Source organism: Taudactylus pleione, unplaced genomic scaffold, assembly GCF_031769625.1.
Source record: "Taudactylus pleione unplaced genomic scaffold, aTauple2 ptg001075l, whole genome shotgun sequence".
NCBI classification, from domain to species: Eukaryota; Metazoa; Chordata; class Amphibia; order Anura; family Myobatrachidae; genus Taudactylus; species Taudactylus pleione.
Genome location: NW_028285476.1, coordinates 2611403 through 2632296, shown reverse-complemented (window position 1 = coordinate 2632296; position 20894 = coordinate 2611403). Strand labels below are relative to the sequence as shown.

Below are 20894 nucleotides of genomic sequence, written 5' to 3'. Positions count from 1 at the left end.
TTTGGAAGCTTCATCTATATCCAAAAAACACGGGATGGCGTAAACAAACATAGCGTAACACATCAACATTTCAGATGCATTCCAGTCCACATTTTCGGCATTCAGCAACTGTGACGGCAAACCATTGTTTAGCATACAATACCAGCGGGTGAGGTATGATTTGACGACAGTGATCAGGTCAATATGAGAATGTTGGCATGGCCGAACTGTCGTCATGTAGCATTTCAACACGCGGCATGTTGGCAGCGACTATGTCGACATTCATCGTGTGTACCTGGATGATGTGTCAACATGATCAACTGTCAACAAACCATCCCTGGTGGTCTAGTGGCCTCTTAGCTTCTCCCAGTGGCTCCAGCATGGCTTCTGGGACCCGGTGGTCATGTGACTGTCATTTCTGGACCAGAGGTTTTTGTAAATGCTTCCCCTCTATCCCAAACCCTAATCCCTAACCATCCCTATAGTGTCTAACCCTAACCTCCCCCACCTGCAGCCTCACCCTGACCTCCCTCCGCAGCCTAACCCTAACCCTCCTGGCGGCGCCTAACCCTAAACATCAGAATTCTCAGAATGTTGACATTTCATATGTCAACTGTCGACCATGTGGCCATTCTGAGGATGTTTACATGGTGCTGTCTACAGTTTGACAATGTCCACATTCGAATGTTGACATGGTGGGGTCGACATTTTCAATGTCAACATGGTTACCGTTGACCAAATACCATATCAGCAAGGTTTTTCTCACTAGACACATAATTCACTCTGACAAAAGTGCTCTCTACCAGCTCTCTTAAGAAATGTTGTCATATACCAATTTCACCTTTACTGTCACACGCAATGCTGATGGTATCATCTAAACTAAAAAGACTTAACTCACACAAAGTCTCCTTCAGCCCCAACACTTTGGGAGTTTCCTGATAGCTCAGCTGACGGCTGCACCCGCTAATGCGAACCAGTATCCAGTCTAGGAATGCCTCATTTCCCCATCTGATCCCCAATCAGCATCACAGAATTCTTGTAACACTTGTAAATCCGAACTTCCAGTTTTTTCAAAGTTTAGTTTCAAGGAACATGTTCCCTTCAGGTATCCCAGAGTATGTTTAACAGCAATCCACGGCTCCCTTCTAGGATTAATTGCAAATTGGTGAACACGACTCAAAGCATGTGTAAGGTCTTAACTTGTGCCAATACTTGCATACATTAAAGTTCCAATGGCACTTTGATTAGGAACTCCTGTCATTTTCTCTATCTCTGCCTCTGAAGTTGGACAGGTAGCTTTTGTTATTTTTGAACTTCTGTCAGTTGGTGTGCTGACAGGTTTACTATCTGCCCTTCCAAACTTGTTGAGCATTGCCTCAATATATCCTTGTTGGTCAATAGTAACAGTTCCAGCATTCAAATTTTGTATGATCCTCAGACCCAGTAGTTAGTATGCCCAAGATCTTTTAGTCTGAACTTGTTATGTAGCAACATTTTAACTTTGGCTATCTGACTTTCATGACCTGCAAGCAATAGATCATCTACGTACATAAGAACGATGAAGAAGCTTTTCTCTTTCAACTTGTAGTGCAAGCAGTGTTCAGTTTTAGAATGTACAAAGGGCCAGATTCACTATGGAAGGCAACTGCGAACTGCGCGCACAGTTCAACTGCGATAGTATGCTAATTCACTGCAATTGCAATGCCAATGCTGCATTATATAAGTACGCCCACTTTACCATAACACATATCCATAATATTTAGCAAGACTGCTAAACCATCGGTACAATCGAGTATCATCGCAGCCTCACGCACACTTGCACAAGCCCTGACCTTACTCAGAAATGGGTAACTTCCACGCATGCTATCAGGTCTCAGGCACTGTCAAGTTTGATGTACCAGCAAAAGCCATACAATGATTTCTTTAGTAGACATACTTTTCCTTTTGGGAATGCATGGCTCCATGTAAATCTTCTCCACTAAGCTCACTGTTTAGAAGGCTGAATAAAAGTCCAGTTGGTACAGCAGTAAATGATACATAGCAGATATAGAAATTACCATACATAATGAACTGAAGCAGGTACAGGTGAGAATATTTCCTCATATTCAATGCCTGATTTCTCAGTGTAACCCTTGGCAACAAGTCAGGGTTTGTAACAAGAAATACTCTCATTGGTGTTTAGCTTTTTGGAGAAGACTCACTTGTTTTTGACTGTTTTGCAGTTGCTCGGCCAGTCCATGTGTCAATTTTGTTTAGAACTGTAAGCTCTTTGTCTATGGCTGATTTCCATTTCTCAGCTGCTGTTTGACTTTGCTTGTATAAATTGATGTTCACATCAGACAAATTTCTCACAATGCGGCCTATTCATCATCGATAAATGGCCCGGTAACCATGCAGAAACACTAGTTTCTGCACATATTAGTTACCGTGCCATTCATCATCAGGGGTCTGAAAGGACCCGCTGATATTCAGCAAACTCCGAAAACTGAAAGGTTTCAGGGTTTGCTCATGAGAACAAGTTCCATCTTCAGACAGCGCTTGCTCTCATAGCAGCTGTCCCCGCACAGGAGCAATGATGAATTGCTCTGGTGTAAACTATCCCCTGCTGCGAGGGACACTTACTATAGTATCCAACTCACAGCGGGGGATAGTTTACACCAGAGCAATTCATCATTGATGGTGTGCTCTGAAAAGTAGCTGTCCCCTCGGTTAGTATTGCATCAATATTGAATCATCGGGGGGGATACGGCTTCCGATGATGAATAGGCCCCTTTATCTTTTAGGTGGTCCTACTTTTGTTGTTTGTCAAAGAGCTCCTATTATGTAAGTGATCACTTATAACTGTCATCTCAATTTCTGATACAAGTGTTGGCATGTCCAGCATCACAAGTCCCTGTGGTGTTGCAATATCCAGCTTGGCTGAAGCAGCTGCATGAAACACTACATCTTCTGTATCTTTTGCTCTGTTGACAATATCCAAGCATAATACAGGAGATGGATGTGGGATCCAGCTAGCGAGTCCTTTCTATTGGGATATGGGCATATGCTTTACATAAAAAACTAGGAGATGACTGACACTTGGCTTTTTACTGGACCACGCCTCCAACGGTGTTTTACATATAACTGTTACTGTACGTGCTCGATTCTTACGGTACACCGCAGTTAGGACTACTCCTGCCCAAAATCTCTTATCCCAACCTGCATCACTTAACATAGTCCATGCTCTTTCAATAATTGCATACCTCCCAACTGTCCCTATTTCAGAGTTTTAGAGGCACTGTCCCGCTGTCCCACCCATGGTCTGCAGTGTACCCATGGGCAGGGAGGAAGTTTGGGAGGACCCACTAACACCGCTGCTCTGCATAGCTGAGCAGCGGTGAATGGATGACGCACGCCTTCGTGCGTCATCCATATACACAGTGCCGGGTCTTGAAGAGGCTGGAGACCTGTCCAGCAGCTCCCATAGCGCTGGGCAAGCCCCTGGCATGATGAAAATGGGGGCGTGGCTTGAGGGCGATGCATTTCCTGCAAGGCCATGCCCCTTACCGATAGGCCACGTCCCCTATTTTTGGACACGCCTTTCCCTCCTACCAATACTAAAATGTTGGGAGATATGCAATTGTACTATTTGCCCTCTCACTCATGCCGTGTTGCTCAGATGTGTAGGCAATCATTAGTTTATGTTGGATGTTATTCCTCTATAGAAAGATAGCAAGATCTTTGTTTTGATATTCTCCACAGTTGTCAGACTTCATCACTTTTATTTTTAGGCCTGTTTGAGTTTCCAGTAGACTTTTCTATTATGCAACTTTACTGGTTATTTCACTCTTGGCTTTACTGAAGTATATGTGTTTGTGATATTCATCATCTGTGAGCGTCATTAAGTAACGGCTACCACTCACTGATCGGTACACACACGGCTGTGAGCACTAGTTCCAATGGTGCTCTCGCTCTGGATGCTGATTTTGGAAAGGGGCATCATGTTTGCATACCATTCGAGCAACGTTCACACTCTGATCTTTCTGGGTTGTTCACTGACATCCTTGTCACCAGGCCATCTAGAAGCTTTCTAATAGCCCTTTCAGACATACAACCCAAGAAATTTCCTGCTCAGACCCGGGAATTTCTCCTGTGCAAAATCCCAGGTATTTGGTTGAGACCCCCCCTTTCACACTACACAAAAGACTCGGGAAATTCCCGGGTCGACCCCTTTCAGACACAAGCCGGGTTTTTCATTGTTTTACACAGTTTTTCACAGTTTTATTAAAGTGGACGGTAAGGTGCAGAGGGACAGATGGGGAAAGTGGCAGAGGGACAGGACACTGAAAATATCTGCTCCTACTCCCTCTCTCTCACCCCAACCCCTCTCCTATATGCAGCATGTAGAGGCCTGGCAGAGCATCACCAGGAATGAAACCCAGCGTCTGGTGATGTCTATGCATTCCAGACTTCAGGCTGTAATTGCCTGCAAAGGATTTGCAACAAAGTATTAAAAAGTGAAAGTTAGATTTAGGATTGTTTAGTTTGTCCCATTACTTTTGGCCCCTTAAAAAGTGGGAGGCACATATAGAAACCATTGTAATTCCTACACCGTTCACCTGATTTGGATGTAATTACCCTCAAATTAAATCTGAAAGTCTGCATTTAAATCACATCTTGTTTGCTTCATTTCAAAGCCATTGTGGTGGTGAATAGAGGCCAAAATATGAAAATTCTGTCAATGTCCCAATATTTATGGACCTGACTGTGTGTGTATATATATATATATATATATATATATATATGTGTGTGTGTGTATATATATATATATATATATATATATATAATATGAGATATGGTAAGAACTTACCCTTGTTATCTCTATTTCTACGAAGTCCATAGGGTTCCACAGGATACCGTATATGTGTGTGCACATCTATGTGTGTGTATGTATATATATATATATATATATATATATATTAGGGGTGAGCGGGTTCGGATTTCTGAAATCCGAACCCCCCCGAGCCCCCCCGATCCGAGTCCGATCCGAGTCAGGCTCGACTTTTCCCGCCTGACTCGGATCTGACATCGAGGCAAAACGTCATCATCCCGCCTTCCGAGTCTCGCGGGTTTTGGATCCTATATAAGGTACCCGCGTCGGCGCCATTTTCTCACTCGGCTGTGGACAGTGAAGAGGGAGGGTGGGAGTTAGTGCTGTGTAGTGTAGTGTAGTGTAGTGCTGCTGTTGTCCACTACTTCAAAGTCCATAGGGGCTGGCTGTGTTGTGCTGTGCTGCTGTTGTTAATAGGGGCTGTGTCCACTACTTCAAAGTCCATAGGGGCTGGCTGGACTGTGTTGTGCAGTCAGTTCTCCATAGGGGCTGTGTCCACTCCAAAGTCCTGTGCAGTGTCCCAGTCCTAAAGGGGTGCTGTAGTGTTGTCCAGGGGGTGCTCTGTCCATCAGGGGTGCTCCCCCCAAGTGCTAAAAAAATAATATATTTTCTGTGTTTGTGAATTGTGTGCGCAGTAGCCGCACGTGCATCAACAAAGTAGTGCCAAGCGTGCGCCTGTGTCATAAGTAAAGGGCCGGCTGGCTTGACCGTTAAAGGGTGCTGTAACCCCCGAAAGTACACTCCAGTCCAAACCAAAAAAAAATTATTTTCTGTGTTTGTGAATTGTGTGCGCAGTAGCCGCACGTGCATCAACAAAGTAGTGCCAAACGTGCGCCTGTGTCATAAGTAAAGGGCCGGCTGGCTTGACCGTTAAGGGTGCTGTAACCCCCGAAAGTACACTCCAGTCCAAACCAAAAAAAAAATTATTTTCTGTGTTTGTGAATTGTGTGCGCAGTAGCCGCACGTGCATCAACAAAGTAGTGCCAAGCGTGCGCCTGTGTCATAAGTAAAGGGCCGGCTGGCTTGACCGTTAAGGGTGCTGTAACCCCCGAGAGTACACTCCAGTCCAAACCAAAAAAAAAATTTTTTTCTGTGTTTGTGAATTGTGTGCGCAGTAGCCGCACGTGCATCAACAAAGTAGTGCCAAGCGTGCACCTGTGTCATAAGTAAAGGGCCGGCTGGCTTGACCGTTAAGGGTGCTGTAACCCCCGAAAGTACACTCCAGTCCAAACCAAAAAAAAAATTATTTTCTGTGTTTGTGAATTGTGTGCGCAGTAGCCGCACGTGCATCAACAAAGTAGTGCCAAGCGTGCGCCTGTGTCATAAGTAAAGGGCCGGCTGGCTTGACCGTTAAAGGGTGCTGTAACCCCCGAAAGTACACTCCAGTCCAAACCAAAAAAAAATTATTTTCTGTGTTTGTGAATTGTGTGCGCAGTAGCCGCACGTGCATCAACAAAGTAGTGCCAAACGTGCGCCTGTGTCATAAGTAAAGGGCCGGCTGGCTTGACCGTTAAGGGTGCTGTAACCCCCGAAAGTACACTCCAGTCCAAACCAAAAAAAAAATTATTTTCTGTGTTTGTGAATTGTGTGCGCAGTAGCCGCACGTGCATCAACAAAGTAGTGCCAAGCGTGCGCCTGTGTCATAAGTAAAGGGCCGGCTGGCTTGACCGTTAAGGGTGCTGTAACCCCCGAGAGTACACTCCAGTCCAAACCAAAAAAAAAATTATTTTCTGTGTTTGTGAATTGTGTGCGCAGTAGCCGCACGTGCATCAACAAAGTAGTGCCAAGCGTGCACCTGTGTCATAAGTAAAGGGCCGGCTGGCTTGACCGTTAAGGGTGCTGTAACCCCCGAAAGTACACTCCAGTCCAAACCAAAAAAAAAATTATTTTCTGTGTTTGTGAATTGTGTGCGCAGTAGCCGCACGTGCATCAACAAAGTAGTGCCAAGCGTGCGCCTGTGTCATAAGTAAAGGGCCGGCTGGCTTGACCGTTAAAGGGTGCTGTAACCCCCAAAGTACACTCCAGTCCAAACCAAAAAAAAAATTATTTTCTGTGTTTGTGAATTGTGTGCGCAGTAGCCGCACGTGCATCAACAAAGTAGTGCCAAGCGTGCGCCTGTGTCATAAGTAAAGGGCCGGCTGGCTTGACCGTTAAAGGGTGCTGTAACCCCCGAAAGTACACTCCAGTCCAAAGCAAAAAAAAATTATTTTCTGTGTTTGTGAATTGTGTGCGCAGTAGCCGCACGTGCATCAACAAAGTAGTGCCAAGCGTGCGCCTGTGTCATAAGTAAAGGGCTGGCTGGCTTGACCGTTAAAGGGTGCTGTAACCCCCGAAAGTACACTCCAGTCCAAACCAAAAAAAAATTATTTTCTGTGTTTGTGAATTGTGTGCGCAGTAGCCGCACGTGCATCAACAAAGTAGTGCCAAGCGTGCGCCTGTGTCATAAGTAAAGGGCCGGCTGGCTTGACCGTTAAAGGGTGCTGTAACCCCCGAAAGTACACTCCAGTCCAAAGCAAAAAAAAATTATTTTCTGTGTTTGTGAATTGTGTGCGCAGTAGCCGCACGTGCATCAACAAAGTAGTGCCAAGCGTGCGCCTGTGTCATAAGTAAAGGGCTGGCTGGCTTGACCGTTAAAGGGTGCTGTAACCCCCGAAAGTACACTCCAGTCCAAACCAAAAAAAAATTATTTTCTGTGTTTGTGAATTGTGTGCGCAGTAGCCGCACGTGCATCAACAAAGTAGTGCCAAGCGTGCGCCTGTGTCATAAGTAAAGGGCCGGCTGGCTTGACCGTTAAAGGGTGCTGTAACCCACAAAGTACACTGCAGTCCAAACCAAAAAAAAAATTTTTTTCTGTGTTTAGCCGCACGTATATATCAAATCGATATAACATAAATGGAGGACCAAACTTTCTCCGATAAAAATAAAATAGAGAAAGATCAAGAACCACTTCCTCCTAGTGCTGAAGCTGCTGCCACTAGTCATGACATAGACGATAACATGCCATCAACGTCGTCTGCCAAGGCCGATGCCCAATGTCATAGTAGAGGGCACATACAATCCCAAATGGCAAAGTTCAGGAAAATGACCTTGAAAAAGACATTTAAATCAGCTGAAGAGAAACGTAAACTTGCCAATATGCCATTTACGACACGGAGTGGCAAGGAACGGCTAAGGTCGATCCCTAGTATGTTCATGACTAGTGGTTCAGCTTCACATGACGATGGAAGCCCTCCTCCCACTAAAAAAATCAAAAGAGTTAAGCTGGCAAAAGCACAGCGAAGAACTGTGCTTTCTAAGAAGATATCACAAATCCCCAAGGAGAGTCCAAGTGTGGTGGTGGTTGCGATGCCTGACCTTCCCAGCACTGGACGGGAAGAGGTGGCTCTTTCCACCATTTGCACGCCCCCTGCAAGTGCTGAAAGGAGCACCCACAGTCCACTTGCTGATATGCAAATTGAAGATGTCACTGTTGAAGTACAACAGGATGAGGATACTGGTGTAGCTGGCGCTGAGGAGGAAGTTGGCGAGGAGGATTCTGATGGTGATGTGGTTTGTTTAAATCAGGCTCCGGGGGAGACAGTTGTTGTCCGTGGGATGAAAAAGCCCATCACGGTCATGCCTGGGCAGAAGACCAAACATTCCACCTCTTTGGTCTGGCAATATTTCTATCCAAATCCGGACAACAACTGTCTTGCCATATGTACCATATGTAAAGGTGAAATAAGTAGGGGTAGGGACGTCAACCACCTAGGAACATCCTCCCTTATACGGCACCTGCAGCGCGTTCATAAAAAGTTACTGTCAAGTTCAGAAACTTTGGCTAAGACCGTAAGCAGTCCAGGGACACCTAAATCCCGTTGTCCTGTTGTATCCAAGCGCCTGCAAACCACACCGTCAACTCCCTCCTCGTCAATTTCCTCCTTAGTCAGGATCGGAAGTAGTCCTGCAGGCCATGTCACTGGCATGACTGACTCTCCTATCCGGGATTCCTCTGGAGGATCCTGCATTGCTACGCCTACTGCTGCCGCTGCTGCTGTTGCTGCTGCTGGGAGTCGTTCATCATCCCAGAGAGGAAGTAGGAACACCACTACTTTTACTAAACAATTGACCCTCCAACAGTCCTTAGCGAGGAGGATGAAGTACGACAGCAGTCATCCTGAAGCAAAACGTATAACTGAGGCGTTGACTGCTATGTTGGTGTTAGACGTGCGTCCGGTATCCGCCATTAGTGCAGTGGGATTTAGACAATTGATGGAGGTAGTGTGTCCCCGGTTCCAAATCCCGTCTAGATTCCACTTCACTAGGCAGGCGATACCGAGACTGTACAGAAACGTCAGAAAAAGTGTCCTCAGTGTCCTGAAAAATGCCGTTGTACACAATGTCCACTTAACCACGGACATGTGGACAAGTGGAACAGGGCAGACTAAGGACTATATGACTGTGACAGCCCACTGGGTAGATGTATCACCTTACGCAGCAACAGCAGCAGCGTCACCAGTAGCAGCATCTCAGAAACGCCAGCTCGTTACAAGGCAGGCTACGCTGTGTATCACCGGTTTCAGTAAGAGGCACACCGCCGACAACCTCTTAGAGAAACTGAGGGAAATCATCGCCCAGTGGCTTACCCCACTTAGACTCTCCTGGGGATTTGTGATATCTGACAACGCCACCAATATTGTGCGGGCATTACATCTGGGCAAATTCCAGCACGTCCCATGTTTTGCTCACACAATAAACTTGGTGGTGCAGAATTTTCTGAAAAGCGACAGGGGCGTGCAGGAGACGCTTTGGGTGGCCCGAAAAATTTCTGGCCACTTTCGCCATTCAGCGACTGCGTGCCGAAGACTGGAGCGCCAGCAAACACTCTTGAACCTGCCCCGCCATCACCTGAAGCAAGAGGTTGTGACGCGGTGGAACTCAACCCTCTATATGCTTCAGAGGATGGAGGAGCAGCAAAAGGCCATACAAGCCTATACATCCACCTATGACATAGGCAAAGGAGGGGGTATGCACCTGACTCAAGCGCAGTGGAGAATGATTTCCGTGTTGTGCAAGGTTCTCCAGCCCTTCGAACTTGCCACACGTGAAGTCAGTTCAGACACAGCCAGCTTGAGTCAGGTCATTCCCCTCATCAGGCTTTTGCAGAAGCAGCTGGAGAAAGTGAAGGAGGAGCTAAGACGGAGCGATTCCGCTCGGCATGTGGGACTTGTGGATGAAGCCCTTCATTCGCTTTGCCAGGATTCCAGGGTGGTCAATCTGTTGAAATCAGACCACTACATTTTGGCCACCGTGCTTGATCCTAGGTTTAAAGCCTATGTGGTGTCTCTCTTTCCGGCCGACACAAGCCTGCAGAGGTGCAAAGACCTGCTGGTGAACACACTGTCAGCTGAAGCGGAACGTGACACGTCAACGGCTCCTTCTTCATTTTCTCCCGCAACTGGGGCTGCCAGGAAAAAACTTAGGTATCCTAAGCAACCCGCTGGCGGTGATGCAGGGCAGGCAGGACCAAGTTTGGACATCTGGTCCGGACTGAAGGACCTGGCAACAATTTCTGACATGTCTACTGTCACTGCATATGATACTGTCACCATTGACAGAATGGTGGAGGATTACATCGGTGACAGCATCCAAGTAGGCATGTCAGACAGTCCATACCTGTACTGGCAGGAAAAAGAGGCAATTTGGAGGCCCCTGTACAAGCTGGCTCTATTTTACCTGAGTTGCCCCCCCTCCAGTGTGTACTCCGAAAGAGTGTTTAGTGCAGCCGGGAACCTTGTCAGCGAAAGGCGTAGGAGGTTGCTTCCACAGAATGTGGAGAAGATGATGTTCATCAAAATGAATTATCAGCTCTTCCAGGGAGACCAGCCTCCAGAAGGTACAGAGGGACCTGTGGTGGTGGATTCAAGTGGGGACGAGTTAATACTTTGTGAGGATGAGGATGTACACACTGAAGAGGGTGAGGAATCGGTGGATGAGGAGGATGAGGATGACATCTTGCCTCCGTAGAGCCAGTTTGTGCAGGGACACATTAATTGCCAGCTTGTTTTGTGGGGGCCCAAACGAACCAATCATTTCAGCCACAGTTGTGTGGCAGACCCTGGCGCTGAAATGATTGATTTGTTAAAGTGTGCATGTCCTGTTTATACAACATAAGGGTGGGTGGGAGGGCCCAAGGACAATTCCATCTTGCACTTCTTTTTTTTCTTTGCATTATGTACAGTTTGGGGCCTAGTTTTTCTAAGTGCCATCCTGTCTGCCACTGCAGTGTCACTCCTAGATGGGTCACGTGTTTGTGCCGCCCACTCGTGTCGCTTAGCATAGTCATCCAGCTACCTCGGTGCAACCTTTTGGACATGAAAACACTATTGTGAGGTGTGAGGTGTTCAGAATAGACTGGAAATGAGTGGAAATTAAGGTTATTGAGGTTAATAATAGCATAGGAGCAGAGAAACCAACAAATTCTGTGATTTTAGCTGTTTTTATGCTTTTTAAAAAAAAAATACAGATCCAAAACACAAAACCCAGAACCCAAAACACGGAAGGGTGGTTTTGGCAAAACCAATCCAGATCCAAAACACGAAGAAAGATCCAGATCCAAAACCAAAACACGAAAAGTGGCCGGTGCACACCCCTAATATATATATATATACACACACACACACACAGTATGTGTGTGAGTGTGAACCCCCCCTATAAAAATCCTGCATTTGCCCCTGTACACGCATACGCTATAATAAATTACTCAATCTACGTAAATATTGGTATTACGTCCATCTCTGAATCAGTACCCAGTCTCCTATGCCATAGACTCCTTGGAATCCGAAACCGCCATCGCACAACACCTTAGTGTCCATGTTAAATCTGCGCTGGGTTGCCATTGCAATTCCAGTCCCTGTTTAATGTACACAAAACACTGTCAATTTAGGCATTAAACACCTGAAATAAGGGGATATCAGTACTGTCTGGGGGGCTAATTCAGAGGTGGACGCTATTTTGATTATTTGTGCAGTTGGCTGATTGTTGTGCATCTGTGCATGGGCAGGAGCCACAAATCTGGGGATGCAATGCCGCTCGCAGTGCCCCAAAAGCCATAGCATGATTGACATACTGCTGGTGTTTGGGGGCGCCGACATCTTCGGACACAGCAGCGAATCAGAGAAGTCGGCAGTAGGCTTATTTTTATTAAGATACCTCCTGTGGCTTTAACATAATTCCGCGCAGCCGCTGCATTAAAAAGACGCAGCAGCTGCGCTACAGTGTCAACCTCTGAATCACCCCTTTTATCTTATGCGTCATCTAGAAAACTACGTATTACCTGCAATTGGAAAACCTGGCCTGGAAAAATTTACACGCAAAGGAACTAAGATGACACTGATATAATTAACAGAAGCTTATGTGGCAGGGAACTGTACACATGTGTGGGGAGGATTGTGGTGTATTTAAGTTTGCTAATTAGAAAACATTTATTTTTCTGTTTGCTTTAAGTATCCAGACCCATATCGTTCAACGTGCCACTGGATAATGGAGACACAAGTAGCATCATTCAGAAGCATCCTCCTCGAAGACTCAAAGTAAGTTGAATTTAACAGGCATCATAAGAAGTTGCCTGGCTTCATGGTAACAGCAAATCTTAAATGTCAATATTTTGATCTATGGTTAGATGCTGGGTGAAATATATAATCAGGCATAAGGGACCTTATTCAGAGTTGGTTGCAAGCCCCGATGGGCTCGTAACCGACTCGATGGTTAGTCCTGCGCACGCGCAGCGGCCGCACTGCTGCGCATGCGCAAGCCCCGGAGCGACAGAGAAACTGTCACTCCGGAGCTCGCTACCAAAGGGGTGGCTGCCGATGTTGATCGACAGCTTGCCCCGTTTGGTAGGCGGGCCAAGGGGTGGTTTCCAAAACGAAGGTGTTCCTGATGGAACGCTTGCCGTTTTGTGGGCGGCCGCACTGACATCATCAGTGATGTCAGTGGGGATCCATCAGAGCAGAAAGCTCCCTGGGGCTTACGAGTGCCCAGACCCAACCTTAGGGTCTGGTCGTAAGCCCCGATGGTCGCGATGGTGATCACCATCGCGACCATCAACCTGGTTGGTCGTTAAGCTGTGGGTGGTACTGGTAACCCACAGCTTAACTAACGAGCAGGAGGCCGCACTTCAAAAATGAAACGGCCGCCCTCATTCAGAGAGAGCGATCGCTTCTTACGACCGCCTCTGAATGAGGGCCAATATGCTTTCCCTATACTTGTGGACAGGGCCGGTGCTAGGGTATTCGGCGCCCCCCCTCTGCAAAATATAAGTTTGCACCGTCCTTCCCATTGTCTATAAAGGGACAAAAAGAGCATTGTCTCGCAATAGTATCCCCAATTCAAATTACAGCACACAGTAGAACAATCTTATTCACATTACACTTCACATAGTGCCCCTGATTCACATTACACCACATAATAGTGTCCCTTATATGCGTTATGACACACAGTAGTGCCCCTTATACACAATGCCCACAGTAGTGCCTCTTATGCAATGCCCACAGTAGTAGTCCCCATTAATGCCCACAGTAGTAGTGGCCCTTATACAATGCCTTCTGTAGTAGTGCCCCTTACACAATGACCACAGTAGTAATGCCCCTTATACTTAATGACGCACAGTCACACACATAACACTGTACTTACCTGAAGCCCTGTTATTGCCCCCACCGCGGTCCGACAGCTCCCCACGCTCGGTACTATGGGAGTGACGTCATGATGTCTCTCCCTACACACACTGTGGGAGCCGGAAGGCAGCGCCCGGCAAATAGAGAAGGTGGCGGCACCTCTCCATACTATGGGAGTGACGTCATGATGTCTCTCCCTACACACACTGTGGGAGCCGGAAGGCAGCGCCCGGCAAATAGAGAAGGTGGCGGCACCTCTCCAGCTCGGTGCCTTACTGTTGCACACGGCCGACTGCATCCAGCTGCCCAGGGGCATATTTAAAATGAGTGCAGGGTGTGCGGTGCACACGGGCCCCTGAGTCCAGGGGGGTCCACATCACACACCCTGCACCCATATTTAATTTATACTTACCTTTCTGCAGTCTTCAATCACAGAGCTGAATGAAGATGTGCATTCAGTTACAGTCTTTATATAATTATGAAACAGCATTTCCAAATAAATGTAATGCATCACTACAGTAGTAATGCTTGAGGTGGGAACCTGCCCTCACTGAAGAATATTGGGGTTGGTGTTGATCAGCTGCAGGACCTCTATAGGGAGTTCCGTCCCTGAAGGAGTAGTACTCAACAAATCAGATATAAGAGGTCCGTGCTACTATTCCATTTGTAGAGTATCGTATATTATGGGTAAATGTACATCATAATGTACGTGGTACATATGCAGAATATGAGAACATTAAAATCTATGTGCAGAATATGAAATAAAGGGAGGAGTAGATCGAATATTGTATCTAAATCTATTTATTATTGTACTGTCCTATTGGGAGACACAGTGCTCCGGCTCGGTTGAATAGGCTATTAATGTAAGAAACCATAAGTGAATGTGGTATAAGTTCCAAACTGTGATGGTGCATACACATGGTCAGATTTGATGAATGATTTCATGATGAACGATTGAACAATGAACGCAGGGGCATCTTAAGAGAGGAAGGGGCCGTGTGCACTCCCCGTGCGGGGCCCCCTCCTCTCTCCCCGGTGGCCGGCAGCCGATTGACATGGTTAGCTAGCCACCGGAGCCTTAGTAGACTCCAGGCACTAGAGTGTGCCCGGAGTCTACTGCGCATGCACAGAACGCCAGAAAATGGCCACGGTGCCCACTCTAGTGCCCGGAGTCTACTGCGCATGTGCAGAAAACCGGAAAAATGGCCGCTGCGGCCATTTTCCAGTGTTCTGAGCAGTGCAGACACCCGACGTGGGACCACGGACAGGTAAGTCTAAAATAATATGGGTGCAGTGTGTGCGGTGCGGGGCCCCCCTGGAACCGGGGGCCCGTGTGCCCCGTACACACTGCACCCATTATAGATACACCACTGGATGAATGATTGAACGATTTCTGACAGTATTAAAATGATTGAAATCGTTAAAATCTGACTGCAAACACATCAGATTTCAGTGATCGTTATCTGACATGCGGGAATGCGTATCGTTCATCGATGCATGCCTCACATGTCAAAGATATGAATTGAGCGATTTTTACAATCGTTATTGTTCATATCTGAAAGAAAATCTGACCATGTGTATGCACCATAATAAATATCATCCTATGAATGATGTATGTTGTCCATAAAGTTGGTGTATAGTAAGGTCCAGGGGCTGTGTCTGGCAGAGCGGCGTCCTGTGTCCCCCAGGTGCACAACTTATTCAAGAAAAGTCCTGTTGCGCTCACCAACCCTGGTGTTCCAGGGGTCCCCACTAGGTCAACCAGTTGTCTGCGGGATTACCGAGTGTGTACTACACACTTAGTATCCCTGACTGCACCCGCTGTTTGTGTGCTCAACACCGGGTGGAGGAGGCTCGATGGACACCGCAGCTTTAACGCTTAGATACAATAGGGGGGGGGTGAGACTGCTGGAACTCCACGTTGTAAAAAACAGTGTGTGTCCATTGTCTCAGTCTATCCCTCTACCCTCCCGTATAGCTCAGGTGTCCGCGAGGCTGCCAGGAACGTGCTATCGTGAGATCTCACAGTGCTGGTATCTCAGCTTGCCTGGGGTGGCTGCGCACTCTACTGTCTCCAGGGAGGAGGCTTATTAGGTAGATTAACAAGTGGAAGGAAAGTGGATGGTTGTACCAAATGCCGGTGTGCAGTGTAGTTTAGTGTACTCCTCCTTTATTTCATATTCTGCATTTGTACCACATACCTCCCAACTGTCCCGCATTCAGCGGGACAGTCCCGTTTTCCTGGGATTGTCCCACTGTCCCACCCCCGGGCCGCAGTGCCCCGTGGTGGGGGGGAAGTTGGGGAGAGCACATACCTCTGCTCTGCATAGTTGAACAGATGCCGTGCACATGCGTATGGAATCTGTTCACCTGTGTAAGGAGAGCCTGGGGGCTGCCCAGCATCTCAGAGAGTGCTGGGCACACCCCCTATAGTGACATAAACTGGGGTTGCCACGAGGCTCCGCCCCATTTCCAAGAGGCCACACCCCTTCCAGGAAAGCTCCACGTCCTTTTTGGATGCGCGCAATGTCCCTCTTCGAAGAGTACAAAAGTTGGGTGGTATGGTACCATGTATGATGTACTGTACATCAGGGCCGGCTCTAGGGGTGTTCGACCTGAGCAGTCGAACAGGGGCGCCACCCATAGAAGGTGCACCCTTACCCAGCATCCCGATTTCAGCGGGACAGTACTGTCGAAGTGGCCCGTGAGTGGTCAAATCCCGGAGTCTGAATGGATGCTGCGCGCATGCATGTGGCATCCATTCAGTGCCGTGAGAGGGCTGGGGGAAGCCCAGCTAGTGATGCTGCCCCCCAGCCTGACGTTATTTGGAGGCGTGCCTGCATGGCACACCCCTCAGATAATGTCACTTAAGGAGGCGTGGCCTATGGTAATTAGGACACGCCTCCAATTTCGGGGGCGCGCGATAAGGAGCACAGAGCACTCATCTGGCACAGGGTGCTATTAGCTTTATTGATTCCTGTCAGGGAGACATCCTAGCTGGAGCCTCAGGGAAGAGGGGAGGAGTTTCTGGGGTCTCTTGGCACCCCTACATTTTGTTTGAAGAGAGAGGGAGTCAACCTGAAATGTTGTGCGAGAGAAATTCGACACAAAGCAGGGAGCAAAGAGCCCATATATGAAGAGTCAAGAATCACCCATGATAAGAGCAGGAGAGTCCCCAAATACAAAGGCCCCCAGCAACCAGTAATGTGAGGGGTCACTGCAGAGGCAGAGGGGTATATTTACTAAAGGTCAATTTTAAAATCGATGTTGGGTTTCTGGGGCTTAATCACACATTTACTAACAGACAATTTTTTATTTAGCTTCAGAAACACAACATCAATGTTAATCGATCAAAACCGATTAAAATCACCCTTTAGTAAATATACCCCAGAGTGTCTAAACTAAATAGGACCTTGGAAGCTCAATAATTTAGGAGAAGAGGGGTGTAGCAATAAGTGCAAGAGAGCTGAGGCAGCAAAAGAGCCCCAAAGGGGAACTGCACCAGAGCTGTAACGGTTGTGAGTACAGTGATAGAAAGATACAAAGCATAGATAGAGATCCAGAGCTATAATAAATAAAGAGATGCAGAGCTGTGATAAATAAAGATGCAGAGCTATTATAAAGAGATGCAGAGCTGTGATAAATAAAGATGCTGAGCTATTATAAAGAGATGCAGAGCTGTGATAAATAAAGATGCAGAGCTGTGATAAATAAAGATGCAGAGCTATTATAAAGAGATGCAGAGCTATTATAAAGAGATGCAGAGCTGTGATAGAGAGAAGCAGAGTGTGATAAATAAAGAGATGCAGAGGAGTGATAAAGAAATGCAGAGGAGAAAGAAAGAAAGAAAGAAAGAAAGAAAGAAAGAAAGAAAGAAAGAAAGAAAGATGCAGAGCTGTGATAAGTAAAGACAAGCAGAGCTGTGATACAGAGATGCAGAGCTTTAATAAATAAAGAGTTGCACAGCTATTATAGAGAGATGCAAAGCTGTAATAAAAAAAATAAAGAAATGCAGTGATGTGATAAGTAAAGAGGTGCAGGGCTGTGATAATTAATTTATTATTATTATTATTAATATTATTATTACAGCTCTGCATTTCTTTATTAAAGAAATGTAGAGCTGTGATAGTAAAGAAATGCAGAGATGTGATAAAGAGATGCAGAGCTTTGATAAATAAAGAGATGCACAGCTATTATAAAGAGCTGCAGAGCTATGACAAAGGAGAGAGAGAGAGAGAGAGAGAGAGAGAGAGAGAGAGAGAGAGAGAGAGAGAGATATATATATATATATATATAGATCATTGTCAATGTTGTAACCTAATGTGTATCATTTTGCCACCAAGTAATGTGTGGGAGGAGGCCTTTAATAAAGAAGACCTATATGGGAATAGAGATGGACTGGTGCCATCTTATTGTAATTGCACTGCATATCCACCATGTAACATCACCTGTATCCACACAAGAAAACAATTTGCTCTAATGACTTTATGAGTGGGGACCCCTTTCTCTCTGCTACAGAACTTGAGAAAATATTGATACAGTTACCTAGAGTAATAAATGAGACAATGTAAGAAATGTATACTTTGCCATTTTTCTACTCCCTTACTCCAAATGGCCAGCACATACTGGGGCACAGCAAATAAAAGCTAAAAGAGGAGCAAATTTGTACCTCAGCAAACCCATGTTGCATTGGAGTTGGGCAGATCTGTGCACAGAGCACATTGTTCTGACTGACAGCTTAAAATGATCTCTGGGCACCTGACACAAGTAACACAATGCCAACTTGATGGCAAACATAGAAAGTAACAATGCTTCCATGTAGATGCCAGCCTGAATATCGTCCTTTAACTGAAGAACCTCTGGGCTTTAGAGACAGGAGCTGATGCAGAACCTCTGGGCTTTAGAGACAGGAGCTGATGCAGAACCTCTGGGCTTTAGAGACAGGATGCACAATTGAATCTATGGCAGTGTGTGGAGTGTATTTTGTGAGAATTCACACTAAATTTGCTGAAAATAGGTGCCCGTACGTAATTACAGATAATGCATAGTCGTACACGTTTCAGTTGCATTAGGGAGTATTGGGTTGTAAAGGGCTGCCTTCATGTGGGTAGAGTTCAGTGAGGGCGTGTTCAAGAAAGAGCATCCTATGCAGACATAGGGGGTGATTCAGCGTAGGACGGATTTGCATAGCCGAAACATAATCAGCTTTGCATTCTGTCCTTGCTAATATTTTAATACAGCAGGAGGCGTCACTCCTCTTGACATCCAAGTTGCGTCCGATGGAGATCCTGGCCTCTTCCCACCCCCACAACGGCGGCGATCCGCCTCTGTTTTGGGAAACAAAGGTCATCACCTTCCCCTCCTCGCTCAGAAATGGCAGCAGACTGTCAATCACTGACAGTCTCCTGCCAGACTGTGTGCGATCACGCAGACCCATACTGCACATGCTCAGTACAGGTCCATTGACTGTGCAGATTCCCAACCATCGGGAATCTGCGTTCAGCATTGCACTTACATCTAATTTTGAATCAGGCTCATGGACCTAAGTATATAATATTGTCTGTTTGGATGTGTATATTTTGCACTTAATATAGGGCAGGTGCAAATGTGCACTGATAATGATAACCTGCAGCAAACCAGGCTCACTCCAGATGCAGTCGCTTAACAAGATAGGTCAAACTCAGCATACAGGTGAATATACATATATTTTCCCTGCATGTTTTTTTTTTTTTTTTTAAGAAAATACCTTTGATTTCTGTCCAACTTGGCATCAGGGCCAATGTTGGGAGCTGGAGTACACTTACATCACCCCAATTCTGCAGCATAGCTATTCTTTTTTTAATATCCTCCACAGTGATATTCTTAGATGGATAACACCCACTACCACTTGGTACCAAGCTCTGTCTATAAATGATTATCCCTTTCAATCAGGATATAAGATGTTCCTTACAGGCACAAAAAGGGGCATATACAATTGGGCGTGAGGTTTAGCGAGGAAAAAAACTTGCACCCCTCACGCCCAATTTAGGATACCATGGGTATGCACACTCCCGATACCCGCAGTGTTCAATTCCAAAAATAGTTCTAAAAACCCTTCGCCGCGTAAATAGAAAAAAAAAAATTCTTCACCTACCTGGCCGGGGGTCTCTGGTAGTCTCCGTGGCTCCCAGTGGCTTCCCCTCTCTCTTCTTACTGGGGGCTCCTGGGAGGCTCCAGGGGCTGGTGGGAGGGGAAAGGGCTGCTGGGAGATGTAGTTCTCCCAGCGCCCATACCGAGGGCCACAGGTACACTGGGGGGGGGGCACACCGGCAGTGGGGGTCACACACACACACACTCATACACACTCACAAACACCACACACACTGACATACTCACCCTGCTGCAGAAGAGCCGGCTTCTGATGCTGGATGCAGAAGACAGCGCTGCAGAAGGTAAGTAATTAAGGACTAATTAAGCTAATTGGAAACCTCCAAATGCCCAAAGGGGGAGGTGCCGCCGGGGTGCCAGAGCAAGTCCCACTGATTTTTCCTAAAATTAACAATTTTAGGAAAAATCACACTTGCTCTGGAGGTGCGAGAATTAAAACCTCCCGGCGTGCAATAAAAGAAACCACACACCTAATTGAATAGCAAAAAACCCACACCTGTAGGAAAAACCTTGCAGGTGCTGTTTTTTTGCTACTCTCGCACCCAATTGAATATGCCCCAAAGTAGTTTGGGAAGACAAAATGTTTAAATAGCTAGGATGCCTGTGTTTATACGGGGGAAACTTTACACATAGATGCCTGTATGGACTACCCTGCCTTTTTACCAGACTTTTGGGAGGGGGGTAGAGAAAAACTCATTGTGTACTGGCAGAATATGCTGAGAATATAATGCCTTGTCCTTCATAGTGTGTGACAGACCACAAGGCACACTGAATGACAGCTCAGTGGACACTGCGGCATGCGGAAATCTCAGTTTTCAGCCGGTGTTGCAATGCGCTCTCCAAGCAGTTCACATTTGACATCATCCTAATGTCAATGTAAAATGTGAAAGGGGGCACTTTTGTGATGTATAATGTGAAAGGGGGCACTACTGTGTTTCATAATGTGAAAGGGGGTTCTACTGTGTTGCATAATGTGAAAGGGGGCACTACTGTGTTTTATAATGTGAAAGGGGACTTTACTGTGTTGCATAATGTGAAACGGGGGAATACTACTGTGTTGTATAATGTGAAAGGGGTCACTACTTTGTTGCATAATGTGAAAGGGTCCACTACTGTGTTGCTTAATGTGAAAGGGGACTCTACTGTGTTGCATAATGTGAATGAGGGGCACTACTGTGTGGCATAATGTGAATTGGCAATATTGTGTGGCATAATGTAAATAAGAGGCTCTACAGTGGCATAAT

The 20894-nt window shown here is 46.4% G+C and overlaps 1 protein-coding gene across 2 annotated transcripts in view; it reads left to right on the top strand.

The window, feature by feature from the left end:
- CCDC198 (coiled-coil domain containing 198) overlaps positions 1-20894 on the top strand; it is a 102394-nt gene that overhangs the window by 19463 nt on the left and 62037 nt on the right. For both annotated transcript variants that reach the window (XM_088461598.1, XM_088461597.1), the window contains exon 2: positions 12335-12420. In XM_088461598.1, the coding sequence (XP_088317724.1) occupies positions 12335-12420 (86 nt within the window). The remainder of the gene's footprint in view (positions 1-12334; positions 12421-20894) is intronic.